The sequence below is a fragment of the Sinohyriopsis cumingii genome, chromosome 1 (assembly GCF_028554795.1).
Source record: "Sinohyriopsis cumingii isolate HCF-2022 chromosome 1, ASM2855479v2, whole genome shotgun sequence".
Lineage (NCBI taxonomy): Eukaryota > Metazoa > Mollusca > Bivalvia > Unionida > Unionidae > Sinohyriopsis > Sinohyriopsis cumingii.
The window spans coordinates 192,019,074-192,037,862 of NC_142961.1; the positions used below are offsets into that span (position 1 = coordinate 192,019,074).

Here is an 18,789-nt window from a genome sequence, read left to right on the forward strand (position 1 = left end):
AAAGCAAGTAGTCTGTATAAACAGTCAACAATCTTGCTTAAGGGCAATGTAAAAGTATCCTCAGGGCAGTTTATTTATGGCTGATTATCAAGGTGTGATTTAAAAGGTAAGGCAGTCAGCGACAAGCAACCACCATTTCACAGATTACTTAATTCAATAAAAAATAGTTAGGGTGGTGCTGTATCAACTAAGTGAAAACAAACTGTTTGAGTTACCATAGTACAATCATAGAGATATAAGTTTATGAACAAAAGTTACTATACATCACTGCCTTGAATTAAATGTTCAATCCATCAATATTAAAATTACTGGCAAGATTATGATCAGCATCACAGTTTTTTTAAAGTCCTATTTTGCTCCATATATAAAATGCAACACATGATTATGTTGTTAGTTGGAAAAATGTGGTTCATGAATGCCAAGATGCTTATGATTAGAGCTGAAAAATGTCAAAAATGAACACTATTCTGATTCTGAAATGTTTTGTGTTTTGTATGTGAATTGATATCCAAGTGCTGCTTATCACAAACTTGACAATGACCTTTAATATTTAATATTCTCATTCAAGTCAATGACGTGAAGTGACTTTGTTCTTCAGCAAGAATCTATCCGATGTACCTATAACTTCAAATAAAGTGGGTTTTTCCACTATACTTATGTAAATTAGCCCCATGGGCCATCCCACAAGTCTTCAAAGGATTTAACATGGCTTCAACCAACCTCTTCTCAGCCAGTTTAGCAATGTGTGAAAAGGTGGTTGATAATGTGTAACCTTTTAATTTGCATCAACAATAATCGGCTGTATAAAGTTGCCTCAGGATAGTTTTACACATGTTCCAAAGTAGGACTGTTTACTTACTGTTTATACAAACTACATGCTAGGTACATATATAGTGATGGTCAAATATCTCTCTTACTCTCTCTTTTTATGCTTTTTTCTCTAAGACTGCTGAAAACTGTGTTTTTCAAAACACAACAATGTCGCATGGTTTGGGAGAAGAAAAAAAAATCATGTTTTTCATATGACATGTTGTTTTATGGCAGGTAAGATACCATTCTCTCTTGACACTAGCTCCACTGCTGATAAAGAATCAACGGATCAACATGTTATGACTCACATATGGACATCTTTTTCTGGACAGTCTTTATCAGAAGCACCACTCTGGAAGTGCCACAAGGTCTGCACAGTATACAGAGGTACATGAAAGGCAATTAAACTCACACTCTTGTATCCTTCATACTCTTCCAGGCGAATGGCTGTGGTCCAGTCATTCATGAATAAAAGAACTGCCTGTGCACCTGTCAAACAGAAAAATTAATTTTTAAAACTTTAACTATTTGAACAAAGGTTAAGAAAGTGAATCTAAAGATTTACTGAGAATGATATATACTCTCTTTTGTAAGTTTCAAATTCTGTAAAAGCCTCGTCTGGAACAGTTGCTCCAAACATCAAAGCAATAATCTAGCAATGGTTGAATATATGCATTAAAATATAGGTTTCTGACATCAGGAAGATGTATTTCTTAATTACAGTGCTATCTTAGAATAAAATAATTTATATATGTTATTAACTTGTACACTACACTGTTGAAAGCTGTCAACATTATGATTAGAAACATTTTCAATAATAATATTCTTGAGATTTAAATCAAAAGAATTCTGGTCCATGTAAGTCACTTCTGAACTGTACTTATTAACATGCAATTACATGTAGTTATCTTCATGTTGTAGTTTAATATTTTCCAAATCTTGGCTTAACATGGTTTAGATGGCATCTGAGGACGGAGCCGACACATGTTATGTTCTGTCATCTGTAAACAGGTCTCTATTATAGTTCTTCATAGTCAAATAACAGAACATAATAAATATTAGAAAATAATACTGGACCCAATGCTGACCCTTGTGGAATACCAGCCTTAACAGCAGCAGAAATAGTGCTATCTTTACATACATGCAGCCTTTTGTGTTGAATGTAAGAAGTTAACATTTGTATTATGTTATCACCAAAATTACAGTAATGTAACTTTAAGATAAGACATTGTGATCTTCTAAATGAAAAGCCATTTTAAAGTTGTGATAAACGACATCTGCCATATTGTCTTTGTTCATTTGATCTCACCAGGTATCAGTAATTTTGTGATGGCTTTTTGACAGGAATGAGAATTCCTACAACACAACTGCTCATTGTGAAAAAAATTAATATTTTTATTTATGAGCAAATAAAGCTCGCAACATGTTTTCCAAAGACATTAGGACATGCAGGTAAAATTGAAAGTGGCTTGTAGTTATTGTGGTCTTTCTGGACTCCACTCTTAAAAATGGGTGTTATTTTAGCACATTTAAAAAGGTTTGAGTACAGTCAAATACAGTAATATATGTAAAACATCAATTATCAAGAACCATCCTAACATTTGACCTTTTGACCCCCAAATCAATAGAATTCTTCATTATCCCAAGTAAAAACCATCCACAAAGTTTGGCTCACATATGCGATATAGAACTAATGTTTGTTTCTGCTGGTTTTAACAGTACTTTTAACATATTATTGGCTCCATCATGCCCAAAAAATGTGAACCAAGTGACAAGGACCTACCAAGGCAGTCTATCCTGACTGGCCTAGAACTAATGTTGTGTAAAAACCATTTTTGTTCTTTTATCCACAGTTATCGTGACCATATGAACCCAAAATCAAAAGGTTTTGTTCTACCCCAACTGCCAGACAGTCACTCGTTGTTGTTATTGTAGGGTTTAATGCCATTTTTCAGCACAAGATAGGCTTTACATGGCGGCCAGTATAAATAGTGGAGGAAGAATCTAGAAAAAAACCATAAAGAACCACCGACCCATGAGAAGCTACTGGCAAAATTAATTTGAATAAGGCAAAATTAATGTTAAAGTACATAGATATTTTTGGACAATGAACCTAAAGGTGTGATCCATTACAATCTGGATTGAATGTTGTGCGGTGTGATGTCACAATGAAAGCTACACATACTGATAAAAAAAATCTGTTGTACTTCCCGAGATTGTGCCGATTCTACTCAATGCACTCTTATTTTGACCCAAGTTTAGTACATTGTAAAAGTCCATAGCGATAGATAATTTTCATCTGCAAGTTTCCAGGTGACAATTAAGGTGTAAGGCATTCAATAATCAGGATTGAATAGACTTTGGTTCAAGAAAATTAGTGTTAAATTTTAAAAAACAATTTATATTTAATTTATAATAAGTAAAAATGCATACATGACCCATGGGACTTGTACTATAATATATGGCAAAAACTGGTTCTCTGCCAGTATTCTTCACAGACTATTTACAAGTTTTATCTTATCAAGCTTGTGTCTGCAGTGTATATACCCCAGAGGCGTAAGACTGAGTCAAAACTCCCCTGGTGTCAGTACTGGGGGTAAGATTTGAGTAAAAAAAGAGCAAACTTTGGTGTCAAAACTGGGGGTCACATTAAAATTTGGGGGGTCTGTAATGCACAGATGAAGGTGACACTGGCTTTGGTATACATGTCTCAGTGTGTGTGTGTGTGTGTGTGTGTGTGTGTGTGTGTGTGTTTAACGGTTACCGATTAAAACTAAAATGTCAAAGCAAATGTTTGAATGATGTCGATATCTCCCCCCCCCCCTTTTTTTTTTTCTCTTCAGGGTTAAGCAGATTCTCCACGTTCTCACAAGACGGAAAATAAAATAATCACATTCAATATCTAATTATACTATGTCAGTTCTCTTACATAAGTATCCTGCTATATCATAGCTTTACTAATGAGCCGTCAAACTGACGGAGGACCATCAAACGGATTTACAATTATACTAGGCCTATTAGCAGAAAAGTGAAAGTAAACAAACCATTTCCTGCTTCCCACGAAAGCAGACATAATACAATACCGAGTGTGAAGGTAAGACTGTAGCTATAATTAAATACAAAGTAAACACCCATACTATAAGAAACATATAATGTTCAGTTAAAATGTAAATTTCGTTTCCTTGTTTTGTTTCCAAACATTTGGTAGTCAGCTCATTATGTATATAGGAAGGTGTAACAATCACCCAAACTCCGATCTACAGACGATCCGGACTGGTAAAGCTAATACATTCACATCCGGTGCTAGAAAAATGTACCAGAAAGTTATGTTGATGAATCTTTTTGTCGATGTTGTTTTCGTAGTTTTTGTTGCTTCCGTTGTTGTTGTTGTTGTTGTTGTTGTTGTGTGTGTTCTTATTTTCTAGATGTAGTTACTTCGGCATTTATACGACCTTCTTTCACAAACAAATGGAAGATGCTCTACGACGCAAAATTTAAATTTTATGTTTATAAATGTAACTTGCCCAAAGATTTGACTGAATCAGATTTTTAAAAAATCAAGTTAACGAAAAATGTATTAATTGCATAAGCGAGTTAATACCAGAATATTTACAAATAGTATGTGAACAAATTGCGAACGTTTAAAATCGATTTTGTTTAGTCTAAACGTAGTATTAATATGACAGCAGTATAGTGCCAAACGACAGATGTCTCCCGGGTATCTATGTCTCCCAGGTATCCATTTTCAACAAGGTAAACATTGGTGTACTAAGGCAGCAGCACAGGGAGGTCAACCTACCTAAGGGGCGCCAGGCCAAGTGGAAATTATGAGGCAATCAAAAAGATACATGGAATAGTTGGAATGACCAACGCATAATAATATAAACTATATTTATATAAATACATCATGATGCTTTTTATGTGCTATAAAATGTGAATATTTGTATTCATGTAATGAACAACATAAGGGGGGTGGGGTTAACAGGGGAATATGACGGCCAGGTCAAGAGAAAAAAAATCAGTAAATACAATAGCAAACGGAAGTTCCCGCGACCAGGCTGAATGACGTTGCATATCTCTTAAATCTTGGGTAATTGTTATATTTTTCTTTTTCCGTTCCAATTGTTGGATCGTTTCAGAGTATTTTTCTTTTCCATTTTTCGTGAACACATCCCCCCCCCCACGTGAATCGTTAAGTCCGAAACAAAATTTTAAAGATTCAGAGGGCTGTCCAGCATGAATTTTAGTTTGTTAATTTATCATCAAACACGCCGCCCGGTACGTTTTTGTTGGAGATAAATTACGTTACGTTATTGGATATACTGAAATTTTATTTCTTGATTAAATAATTTTGATGTAGCTGAGTTAATTACACAATTTGCAACAAGATTCACTGAGTATGGTTTGATCTCGAAATATTTTCCAGCAACCTACATCGATGAAAAATCTTTTATTTCTCCGGTCTCTAAATTTACTGACCTAACTGGCCACAGTTTTTATGTGTTTGCCTGTCTTTCCGCGCATTGTATTTTCGCTTTGTGTGGTGGCACGTAAATTTTCCAGATGGTTATATATACTATTTGAGTTCACGTTTTCAATAAGTAACCTATCATCGATAATTCCGTTAAAACACTCATATACCAAAATAAAAAATCGTTTTCGCGAATTTTTCTCTTTAAACTAATTTATTATCCATATATGGCCATTTCTCGAGCAGATCATCAACATCTGGAAATCCATGCCACTTACGAGTGGGCCGTTCGGCGGACGTGGTGGTTTAACAACGGCTGGTGCTGCCTGCGGACATCCTAGCACAGTTCTGATCGACGATTTGTATGTCATCGGCGTAATATGGCGTCGATATTTCTAAGGCGGCATCAGAGTTGGATCGTGTACCTTAATAGCGATCTTTGATTTTTTTTTTCCGTTATTGATTTGATTCTATGTTGAAATTCATCGTTGATTTGGTCGATATGATATGATTCTGTTGGGATGGTAACGAACTACCAGAATGGGACTGGCTCGGCAGTTCCTTCAATGGTGGTTTTATGTGAAAATATCAGCGAATTGATGGTGGATAGTTCACCAAATGATTTTTCTCTGATATTTGGCTAACTAGAATTTAGTCGTAATTGTGCCAGTGCGATCTAAGGTAACCGAGCATTAGAAGTTTTTATCGGAGTTGGAAAACCATTATTGAGTTCTGACCGTGTTGACGTTGCTGACATCACTGTGGTCATCGTTGGCGTTTTGTTAGCATTGATTTGCTCCAGTCTTGTAGTTATTTCTGCGAGCATTATAATCTATACGGCGGATTCTAAATGTGGTGCTGTCAACATCGGCAAAGGTTGTTTGCGTTCTTGTAAAATCGATAATGAATATCCCTGATCGTAACAAATTCATTTTCCGACATTGCACCGTCGTTTAACCCCGCTGACAGTACCGATGATATATTTATACATGCATGTGTCGCAGCGTAAGTTATTTCCGTGTGATTGTGCAATGTTTTGCTGGCACATGTATATATTTTTGCGATGATATTGATAATACCAACCTCACCAACAACAACAGATACACCGATTCCACCGGTATCACATGCGTTGCTGATAATATACCGATTAACGTCGTTGTTCAAGCGGCCAGCGAGGAAACCGCGTATACAACATTGTCGATAACGATGATTCGTCTGCGATATTTTTTTGTTTCATCATGTGCTCGCATATTATTTCTTTCAGCGATGCCTTCCACGCACATGCCTGACTATACCGAAATGATTGTGTGGGATTCACTATGTGTTATACAAAGTGACCAAATGAGTTGTTCTCGTAACGAATTCCAGACATCACCAATATGTCGTTGCGGTTAAGATCTTATCTGCTGATTCCAATGTGAATGTTTCCTCGGTATTCTGATTTAACACGACCGACACGATTACGAGAAATTTATAGGTGGAATAACGTCATGATATTGTGGCGAATATCCTAAATTTCTCAGTGCTAAACACGATGAGCCTGTACACCACGGTGACCACAGCAGTATCTTTTGATGGATTTATTTTGTTGTGACCATGTTGCCGATCTAGACGATACTGTGTATATCAAGTTGATGAGCGAAGTTGTACGAACAACACTATCTTGAATCTTTTTGATATTTGCAGCGATTTGATTGAGTCGTGTGCTAATTCCAGTGAGACTAATATAGACGAAATTTAGAACCCAGAAGAATCCGTTGATGATTCTATTTATGGCTCCTCGAAAATTCACAAGCACGGTTATGTGATTACTATATTCAGCTCTGAATGTGGTCAGTCCATCATTGATTGCCATTAACGAGGTCATCATCGGTATGCTGCTGTTCTCCACGTATGTTTGCAGCGTTATCTTTTGATTCTGGGACTCTTAAATTATTGATTTTGTTTCCGTTCATGTTGAGATCTCCAGTCATTGAATCACCTGATTTATCAACGCATTTACTGATCTCAGTTCTGACTGTGGTGTTCTTATTGCCCACGTACTTTTTTGTTGCCGCGCCATCATCTGATTTTGGTTATGTGGCATTGATAACTGTATTTCTGCTCATGTTGAGATCGCCATATATTATATCTCCCACTTTTTCTACGTCCAGTAATCTCACCCATAATTATTAGAATTGATTCCTCCGAGTTTTTAGTTTTACCGGTTTTAGTAAACACCACCTAGTTCTCTTCGGTCGCGCCTGGAACTCGAAGAAATAGTATCTGTCAACGGGATATTGCTCGTCTTTAACCGCCCTTGCTGATCCTGAAAAACAACAACCTCGTTTTTGTCAACATCGGCGAGACGCAAAAGATCTGTGAGTTCATCTCGTGTTGCATATTTGGATATTTAGCAGATCTACCGTTGGACGGCTATATCGTCTGCTGGTATACTCATGCACAACTTTATAAAGAGCGCTGATGACCTTGACACAGCATTAAAAAGTCTTATCAATACAGTGTATCCCCCAGAGTGTAAAATTGAGGGTAAAAAATAAACAACCTTGGTGTCAGAACTGGGGGTCAAATAAAAAATGTGGGGGTCAAAAATGTACTGACAAATTTTCATATGACTCGTACTTTTTCAGCTTGAAATAGGATATTGCAACTTGCACAACATACTCTCTCTCTCTCCCTAAACATACAAATAAATCAACATACACATAAAACAAACATATGCATTGTCCATTCAAAGAATAATTTTATTAGTTCATTTTTCCTTTAAAGTCGTACTTTTAACAGTCTCCATATAATCAATATGAAGCAATATTATAGCCTAACACAGTACATACAAGCCAATACAAAAAGCCAAATAAATCTTTTTAACAAAATGGCAGTCAAATTACTGCCTTTCATAAATGTGTACTATCATCGGTTTCATTTTCCTTCGTCCTAGAACATAATTATCCAAATATCAAGGAGGATAATAATTCATCTTCTTTCTAATAAGTTACACTTGAACTTTAAGATCTATCTTTTATTGCAGCAAAGTTAAAAACACAATCTGCAATGACCCGCTGACTTTGTAATCCAAATAGCGCATTTGTCTCTGCAAGTTTACCGATTTCTTTGTTGTGAAAGAATGTCTTGGGTTATAATGTATTCTCCAGATATCTTGTGGCGAACGAGGGCAGATTTTTTTAAAATTCTAAAACTCTGTCAAGAAGGATAATCCTCTTTTGCAGTCTTCGCAATCATGCGATCATAAGTCACACCGGTAATCATAATGCATGAATACCGTATTCCAGTCAAGGACATTAATTTCTCCATTTTTCATTAAAGTTAGATCCACAATTACTCTTTTGTGTTCTGCTTCTTTCACTTTCTTCGTTAATGATTTTTAGTGCACGACCTTTTAATCTGGAGATCACTTTCTAGTGCAACATGCATTGAGATTAAGCATCTAGACGACAACTTGCTGAGCTCGATGGAAATCGCGTGAGAGCTCGCGAGATTAGGGGAAGCTACTCCGTCATAATATTGCCTATGCTAGTCTGGTTCATTGTTTCGAATGTTCCCTGCGTTGCACTCTGCTATAGGAATAGAGGAGCGCAAAGTAAGGAACAAAGCGGGGAACTAGTCAATGCATATGCTTGAAGTATATACGATACCGTCCATCATCCAATGCATTGGGTATTAAATAAATCCTCATCACGTTATGAAAATCCTTTGCGTCAAAAAAAAAAAAAAAAAAAAAAACGCACGGCAACAAAATGTGTACGTCAATAGAATCCAGCGTGCGTCCCTGACGCACAAATGTGCGTAAAGGGAAACACTGCTGACTCAGTCTTATGTTACGTGTTTAGGCTCTAATAAAGAGCAACAAAAGAAAAAGTGAAAATAAGTTTTGAAAAAAAATAACAAATAATGTATTTCCCTGGAAAAACTCTGTAAAAATTAAAACATAATAACTTACGGTTTTAAGAATCAAATCCAAAAATAATCCAAGAATAATCCACGACTTAAATTTTAGAAGTCCTAGTAATGAAATGTTCTAATTAAATCAAGTTCGAGTCCCAACGAAAAATCCAGAATGGAAGGTGATGACATATACTTCAGTCAGTATAGAGTTAATGTGTAAAGTCCTTTGTGAACCACATAAAATAATATTCTGGTGTTTGAATTCCGAATAAAATTTAAATAAATGTCTTTGGCCAATAATTCTGTATGAGCACTCAAATATTTCCAGGAAAAAGAATTAATGTTTTAGAATCCAAATAATTTGAATAAAAATTAAAATGTTAATTCCAAACTGGTCAAAAATAAACACTTTATAGTGTAAAAGTCCAACTAAGTAATTTCTCTATACACATCGGTATTAAACCTGAATACTGCGCAATTTCGGAAAACTCAGAATTGCAAAATTGAGGCTGTTATCTATAAAATTACGTACTCCCAATATGACCTTGGTAAAAAGAAACAATAATTTTACTCAAGAATAAAATAAAACTAAAACGTTGTTTACTTGTCTCAGTGATTTCTGAATCAAGATAGAAAACTAAGTCAAAAATAGAAACAGTGTTTCAATTATTAGGTATTTATGAAAAGATTCAAGTCAAACTGAATTTTCTGGAAAATATCAAATTCCTAGTAAACAAAATTACATTACTTTGACATGTAATGGATAAAATATATTTTAAAAAATAAACTTACAAGCAGACTATTAAATTAAATCAAATATAAATTAAATAAAATATACATAACAACAACAAGTACTTCTGGACCGCTTATTGGTGGATATGTTATCGTCTGTGTCAGTAACGTTGAATACCAGATTGATATGTCACCGGTGAACCACTATACCGTAAAATTTATTTTGGTGGCGCCAGTCAATACGAATCAAAATAAATAGCTCCACGTGGATCAAGTGCGTATGCAACCCAATGAGTACCTGGACCAGAACGTCCATCGAGATTAATGATACCAGTTTCAACGCGGTTTAGTTTTTCCGGTAATTGATCACACATGAAAACACCTCTGAAGTTTTGTATGTTTAATTGCCGAGCAGCATCAAGTAAATAAAAATTGGACATGGGGAGTTTTAGCGAAACGTCCCCGGCAGCCTTAGACCTTGACTATACCGCGTTCCTGGTAATCTTAGACAGCGTCCTTTATTTGGGAGGTGTTTATACCCGGTCTTGTTGCTTTCTTTAGTGTCATACCGGCAGCTGTTCCAATGGCACCAAGTGCAGCTGCTTTTGCAACTATAATTTATTGGGGCCCTGCAACGCCTCTGATTTCAGAGTTATTTTTGCCCCAGAATTCTTCTTCGATGCTGATTGCAGCTTTTTAATCTGACCAGGTGTCAGAGTAACATTGACGTGATGATATGATATTATAACATTATGAATGATCTAATTACAGATCGCTTGCAATCGAATCACATGCTCCGAAAAAATTTACTCGTTCGGAAAACACTTATATGTTTTCTAACAGAACCCGAAAATAAGTGACAGGGGAATTACACAAGAAATTTCTTCGTCACCATTTAACATTGATCGACGTGCTGCGAATCCCAGGCTGAAATTTTCATTCATCAATGCAACTTCAGTTCCAGCAGCATTCAGTGTTACGTTGAAGGACTAGAAGACCTTGAATACTCATCGGAATATTTTGCGAGGCCAGGTATCGGTGTGGCAACCCCAATGTTTGCGAGACAAGATTTAATGTTTTTTTTCTCCAGCCAAATCATTCAAAATGGATGAGCTGGAGTAATCGTATGGTGAGCTTGGAGAGATCATAGGGTAAGCTGAAGAAATTGTAGGGTGAACTGGAACAATTGTAGGGTGAGTGGAAGTAATTGTATGCTGAGCTGGAGTAATCGTCGGGTGAGCTTGGAGAGATCATTGGGTGAGCTGCATCAATCACTTTGAGATATAAGTATATTTCCTAATATGTATTATTGTTAAAACAAATAAAATGGTTCATGCTGTTGTTTCCTTTTATTATTAATTAAATAAAGCTATTTTAATGGTTCCATCGAAAATTCCAATGTCATGCCTTTTATTTCCTGATTTCTATGGAGAGAAAAACGGAATGAAATAATCTGATACTTTTATTCCATCCTTTCCTTTTCATATTCCGTGTGACCATCCATCATTTTGCCCGTGCATCTGCCTCACGTTTGCTCCTGCACAAACACCCTTCTTAATTAAAACTGGATTTTCAAAGACTGTAACTATATTTGTACGTTTAACTATGATTTAAGCAGACCAAACGTCGAAGAAAATCTCCATAATAGCTTGCTTGAAAGAGAATAACTCTTGCCTTCCTCCCAAAGATCAATGACATACCCACACACACACACACACACACACACACACACGTACATACATACATACAAACATACATACATACATACATACATACATACATACATACATACATACATACATACATAAAAGGACAGTGTAACGCAAAAATATGTTTCTTGTTATCTGAGTATAAGACGTTTTGTTCCTACATGAAATTGAACAGATAACTGTAAAACCTAGAGACGACTTTGTTAAGTTCTCCCCACATTCTTTCTACACGCTGGTTGTTGAACACTGCGACCAGCAATAACGCTCACTCTGTTGCCTCCACGTCTCATTATCATAAATCTAGCAACTTCTGTTTTCTCTACCCATGTCGCCATCTACTACTATTCCATGAACAATTATGCACCACTGTGTCAGTTTGTGGTTGGTATCGACATGCCATAAATGATTTGGCCCTTTGATCTTATATGATCTTCTTTTTATACAGTTCCTCCTTCTCGGGGCTCTTTCCACAGGATCAATACTTTGAATACTCTCTCGCAAATGCCATCTCTGTGTATGTATGCCTTTGATATAGGATTCGCCAACGTAACGCAAACTGTGCAACATATCTCTTACTTGACTGTCAAGGTCACGGTCATTAATGTCCGAAAATGTGTTCAGTATATTCATTTCTGTCCTTCTTCTATATAAAGTGGAGATGCTAATTGACAGACACGAGGCAATTCTGTCCCTTGTCCCAATTTCACGTAATGATTCTATTTGATTGAAGGAAACACTATTACGTGCTCGACCAGGTCGAATTCAATCACAAAGTACGATTAATGCAGGGACGGAAGTCACAAAGGGAGATTAATCTCAACTCCAAACGGAATCATTTCCCATTTCCATTGTGAACGTCTTCAACTGCTCACCCTACGATTACTCCAGCTCCCCCTGCGATTACTTCAGCGCACCTTACAGTTACTTTAGTTCACCCTACGATCTCTCCAAGCTCACCCTACGATTATTTCAGCTCACCCCACGATAGATCCAGCTCAAGCAACCATTACTTCAGTTCACCTTAAGATTACTTCCGTTTACCCTACGATCTCTCCAAGCTCACTCTACGATTACTCCAGCTAACCCTATGATTGCTCCAGCTCAACCTAAGATCTCTCCAAGCTCACCCTCCGATTACTCCAGCTCAGCCATTTTAACGATTTGGCGTGCCATACTATAACAACACTATTAACAAAACCAATTCGATCTCTAACTCTACATGCTGTATTATCTACTTTCAAAAGTTTTCCTTCGATCTCAATGAATGCCTCGGCGGGCAGGAAATATTTGCTCTATTCGTCCACGTACGTCAGGTACACTGATAATCACGCACTGATTCATCTTTGAGAACCGGTACGTCCATGTCAAATACTGGATCAGATACACGCTTGAACATTTTTATTTATATTCGTTGTTGTCTAAAACGAATGTCGAACCAGATCACTCCCCGCTATTAAACTTGCAGTTGTATTGTTTTCCCTCTCAGAGGCTACTTATTCTTTGTCGGTGATGGCACTCCAGCTAATTCTTTCAGCCGCTCATTTGCACCTTGATTTATTATTTTGCTGACACTTGGTAGCATCACTTCGGTTCTGAGCAGTTCAACTGGAATGCTTACTTCGGTGCTGGGTAATTTTACTGGCTGTGGTCGGATCGCTTGCGATCTGCGTACTAATCGTGCGAGTCTGTCTTTGACAGCCGATAATGCTTTACCAGCAAGATTACCAACAGTATCAGTAGCCTTATCACGAACAAATTCGATGGATCTCATGTCTAATTGTGTTGCAATCGGAATATCTTTTGGAACTATCCTTCTAAATAAACCTTGAACCATTTCAATGAGTCAATCTCCGTAGATCATTTTATAAACCTGTAATCGTGAATGTATCATCCTGACGCTTTAAGGTCAACGTTGGGTATCGTGTTTAATGATGTTATTTTGTTATAACCGATCTAACTGATCACTCACCGTAGTAATCATCGGTAATTTCATCTATCAGCTTCCGATAGACGTCACTGTCCATGACGACACCGATAAATAATCGCTGCCAAATACCAGCTGATTCAATGATGATTTCGTGGGAATTGTTGCCGGCTCCTCTTCCACCAATCAAATTTTTTAGTCAATCAACATCAGCAAGGATGTTATTTGGACAAAGTTTATTCTGAATCACCAGCAATGCAGCGATCACATTACCACCTTATTTCCTACGACGTCAATCGCGAGTGTCAAGGCCACTTCCGGTTGCTCCTTCAAGTTGTTCATCATACGGATCTGCTTCAGGTGAGAGCTGCTCGAGTGCCTCTGATGCAGCTTTTCCATTTGTCTTTATTGTTTTAGACCAAGTTTTTATTCGTTCTTCGCACGGGGCGACGATAATGGTCGAAAGGAGTTTTGGCGCCGCAAGACCTCTGGAGCCCGTGGCTCTGGCACCAAAAGACCTCTTGCGCCCGGGCAACCGCCCCATCTGCCCACTCCGTTAGTGCACTACTGAGGGTAGACGGGTTGTGTTTTTTTTAGCGTCTAGCGGGCTTTTTAACATTAGGCTGTCATTTTAAATTGTAGAGAGAAAAATGCATTCTTTTAAAATGGGTCCAAAGTTTTTTTTTACGTAATTATTATTGTAATATGTCTGTTGTATATTGGGGAGAATTGAGAGTTTGCCGTTGAAGTGAAACAACAGCAATAAATGTAATGATAAAAACCCACCTTTTTTACAATCCTTTTTGGGAAAGTCCAAGATTCAGTCATTCACTGACCACAGAGTGTAGGATGTAAAGAAAGATGTGAAAATGCAATGTAATTAACCTGTAAAAAAAGTACCTCCCTTACCAAATTATGATACCCGTATAAATAAAGTAATTCTCATATTCCTATATAATTCCCAGACCCTACACTGATTTCTTTTAAACAAAACAACCACCCCATTCACAAAAGTAGGATATAAAAGAGAGGATTTAAAAATAAAATTTAAATCCCATATAACGAAAACTATTTTCACTATTACCCCTACCATCGCATGATCCCCTTGTAAACAAAGTAAAATGCCAATCCCATATAACTTCCGGGCTCCGTACCGCGCTTGGATTCATCTACTTATTACAGGATGTAAAAGAAGTCTGATACCCATTCTTCTTTTTTGCGAAGGAGTAGACATTGAATAATATCAAACGAAACGCTTTGTATCTTTGTAAGCGAGGCCATGAAGTAAAACATCCCTCCGATTCAGTGTGTGGATGTTGTTGTTGTTGTTGTTATAGGGTTTAACGCCATTTTTCAGCACAAGATAGGCTATACATGGCGGCCAGTATTAATGGTGGAGGAAGAACCCGGGAAAACCCCAGAAAGAACCACCGACCCACGAGAAGCTACCGGCAAGCTTTCTCACATATCCACATTTGCCGAGCCCGAGACTCGAACCCACGCAGACAGAGGTGAGATGGCAGTGATCCGTGACGGAGAGCGCTTTAGACCACTCGGCCACTCGGGGCCCCCTGTGTGGATGTTAATGCTAACATCCTTACGTGTAGTACATAATACAAGTTAAGAGAAATCGCGCGGACCTAAAAAGAAAGAATATTGTTCTTAATTTTTGGCACATAGGTTTAGCATTAGACAATATTTTGGTAGTCCTAATACAAACACACTATACCCATGAATACACAATAACCATAGGGTAGATGTGGTTTTAAATTGATTTTTGTGTGGAAGACCAATACATACACACAAACAAACACTGGCAATTATTTAATAGTATCTCTTTTCTGTGAGATGTGGATAGTGATATCCAGGACGGACGGTTAGTTCTCACGTCTGCTACACAAAGCTCATGGTATTGTCTATCTGAAGGACAAAATAACTTCATCTGTCTCCATCTCCCATAAAGTATACAAAACCACCTTTCTATTTTGTCATTGTTTCTAGAATAAACACGAGCAAATTAAGTCCTTAAATATTCGAAAGTGAAATCCAAGTCTGAGTTTATGGATAAACCAAACATACAATATTGTCCACATACAATGGAACCTGATTCTAGCAATCTCATATTATTGAATTGAAAAGATACAGCATTTCGTATTATAGTCGACGATATCATCTTCCTGAGGAGGCAATACATGAGGATAAAAATATTATACACTGTGGTCGTAGAGAATATAGACAGTTAGTTACTCGGTCGGTTTCTGGTCGGTAACTGTCGTCTGTATTAATAATATAGGCTTGAACATCTTTAGGATTTCGATGTGGCAGTTCATCCTTAGCACACACCACTTGATTTCATGAAGCTGTGTATGAACTATAAGTCAAAAGGTAGTGTAGGTCTAATGTATCCATATCGATAAAAAGTTAGTTTACATCTTACCTTTTCCTTGGAAATGTCTGTCAAGAATGTCGACGAACAACTGTAGTCTCCGTACTCTGTTGCAAGAAAGCTTCGATGCGTTTCGTCTCCAGAGAAGTCAGTGAAGATAAGGAATGTTTACGCAAGGAGGTTTTTTTTTAGAATCTGCTATTCTGAACTCTTTGTCAAACATTTCTTATTGTATTGTTTCTGACTAAGGCGATCGATTTGACAACCATTAATGTTTTCACTGGCTAGGCCTCTAAATGGTTCAGCCAAATCACGAACGAAAGAGTTCTAAATGTTCTTTTTGTTCCAGCCATCTTGACATCATGACTGTAATTTTGCCTTCTTCTTCACTCGTGGTCTATGAGCGCTATTGTTGTTATGGATAGAAAGTGGGTTCGTTTTCCATTTTATTTTCGTCTAATAGTCTAGGGACACGTCCCTCAAACTATTGATTTCCAGTGTATTATTAAATTGTGCATACAAGATCATGTTCACTATGCTCGCTAAGTTTCTGCAAATTAAAGTTCCACACAATTTTTGCCCGATTTTTATAGGGTAGAAATGTATTTTGTCGCTGCCATGGTCTTGATTAAAACCAGTACTGCAAAATCAAATCCACATTCATAATCGTCGTTTGAAATACCTTAGCTGCTATTGGTACCTACCTGTCTTGTGGCTTCAAATACTGTCAAGTAAGATGTCGGTTAATTTTTCTGGGCAAAGTTAGCTTACAAAGGTCTGGTACACAACGTTTGGCCTTCAAATGACTTCTTCCTTGTGCACCTTGAAATGTTGGAACTCAGAAGGATTTCGAAGGATGGTTCCGTTAAGGGTCGCAATGCTAACGATGCCAGTGAGCAAATATTATGGCAGCTGTCCCTGAAAAACATGATCTTCTATCTAGGATCGGAGTCCAGTGAAAATGGGAAAGGTTATGTCTTCCACTTATCGTATCGGATACTTGGCTGTCGTTTAACCTCAACGTTTGACTGATGTAGTTTCCTAATTTGGGCAAAACTTCCACACGTCTCAAGTAAAGTCTGGCTTTTATGAGGCTCGTTTCGTACTCGTTAGCTATAGCCTTCAAATGGAACACTATTACTTTGACTCAGTCTCTGGCGTGTATACACTCTATTCAACAAATATTTGTTTTGCAACCACATGTCCAAATGTAAGCTATCCATCAGTTCTAAACTTCATCTTTGTTTGATTTTCTTCTGGCGATCATTAATCCAACATTGTGAGGATCATCATCATCATCATCATCATCATCATCATCATCTGTTTGTCGTTAAAAATGCCCAAAGTGTTTGGTTTATATACCAAAGAATCATTTAGATATGTATTCTTGGCTTATTTTGCGTACCTCAATAGATTTTTCAGGTATGCTTGGTAGGGGTAAGTACCCATGCTGCTGCTGACAAGTTTAAAAAGACTTTACTGTTTTAAACAGTGAATGTATGAAATTGCTGATGAAAGCCGCTCTGGCATCGAAGCCTGAAATAGTGTTGCCCGATTTGAGAGCTTTATTTTATTCGTAACAGGCAGGATCGCTTTTGTCCAACTGTTCTTGAACTTGTTCGTTCATGATTCACCGACGAAAGTGTTTTGACCAGAAACACCAGGCAAATGCAACAATAAACAAGCGATGTGAAGCAACCAGGACCGTTCCCGAGATCTCCTTCCCACTAATGACAGCTAACCATTCAACTGTAAGGGACCTTTATGGACCCACAGATTGAGGCCAAACTATCAGGGTTCCTTGAACCCATAAAAGCCTGGGGGAGGTGGCACAATTCTCTTCCCCAGGAACAACTAGCAGGCTGCGGTGCAGTCAGAAAAAAAGTGGCACATACACAATTGTGCGCACACGCCACTATAATTAAACTCAACAACAACAACAACCAGCTTTGACATTGATGACTTGAGTAGGAAGAATGATTTCTACCAAAAAGATGAGAAATATGAGAGACATCTGCTAAGCAGCATGCCATTGATGATTGATGCCTGCTACCTTGGTTTGACTTTTCATCAAACGAATAGATATAATGTGTACGTCTCTTGTTCTTGTATTCGTTCTTGATGTAAACGTTTGAGTTTGGTTTTAGCAGCACGATACAATTTTTTAATTTTTCATTAGCCAGCAGTATGGGCAGGATTCTAGTAAATGCAGTCTAAATGTGTACCTATGACGGGATTTCTGTTTTGCTACTGCTTCTCATTCAGTTAACAACATTTTGTCTTCTTCTATCATTGTGTTCTTTTTTATTTTTCAGAGTAGGTTTAGCTGTTGCAATAATACATAGTACCTTTGCACTGTTTGTTTCTGTACTATTCATAAATTGCCCGAGACAAGCCTTCTGGCAAACAAAATATACTAGACCGGACCTCTCTCTCTCTCTCTCTCTCTCTCTCTCACACACGCACACACACACAGTATTGTAAGATAAGCTCGGGTATGGAACCCCGTACCGAGTATAAATTGTTGTGGCTATCTTGAAAATAAGTAGTTTCTGGCAGTTAATTTATATCAAATGGTGACTTAGCGATGAGGGTACTATATTATCAATTCTAAGGAATACGAGATTTAGCAATGCAATCGAGGGCAGTCTGTACAATCTATTCAAAAACTAAGGACACGCATACCTTGATCTGAACATGGAATGTGTAGACAATGTGACATCATGAATAAGTGGGACTTACATTATTTTTTACAAAATGAAAATGAAGAGATACATTAATAGAGCCATAAATGAACGGTTGAGACTCAGAGATTTAGTGCATTAAGACGTAATTGCGGTTCGTGTTTGTTTTC

General features: G+C 37.4%; 1 protein-coding gene across 1 annotated transcript in view; it reads right to left on the minus strand.

Annotated features, from left to right (window-relative positions):
• The window catches only part of LOC149808591 (post-GPI attachment to proteins factor 6-like), a 74,564-nt gene extending 70,511 nt beyond the window's left edge, over nt 1-4,053 (minus strand). Inside the window, exons 1-2 of the mRNA XM_089979696.1 lie at nt 3,855-4,053; nt 1,119-1,299 (exon numbers count right to left, since the gene is read on the minus strand). Of these exons, the coding sequence (XP_089835822.1) occupies nt 1,119-1,299; nt 3,855-3,945 (272 nt within the window). The 5' untranslated portion in view covers nt 3,946-4,053. The remainder of the gene's footprint in view (nt 1-1,118; nt 1,300-3,854) is intronic.
• Nucleotides 4,054-18,789: the final 14,736 nt, after the last annotated feature.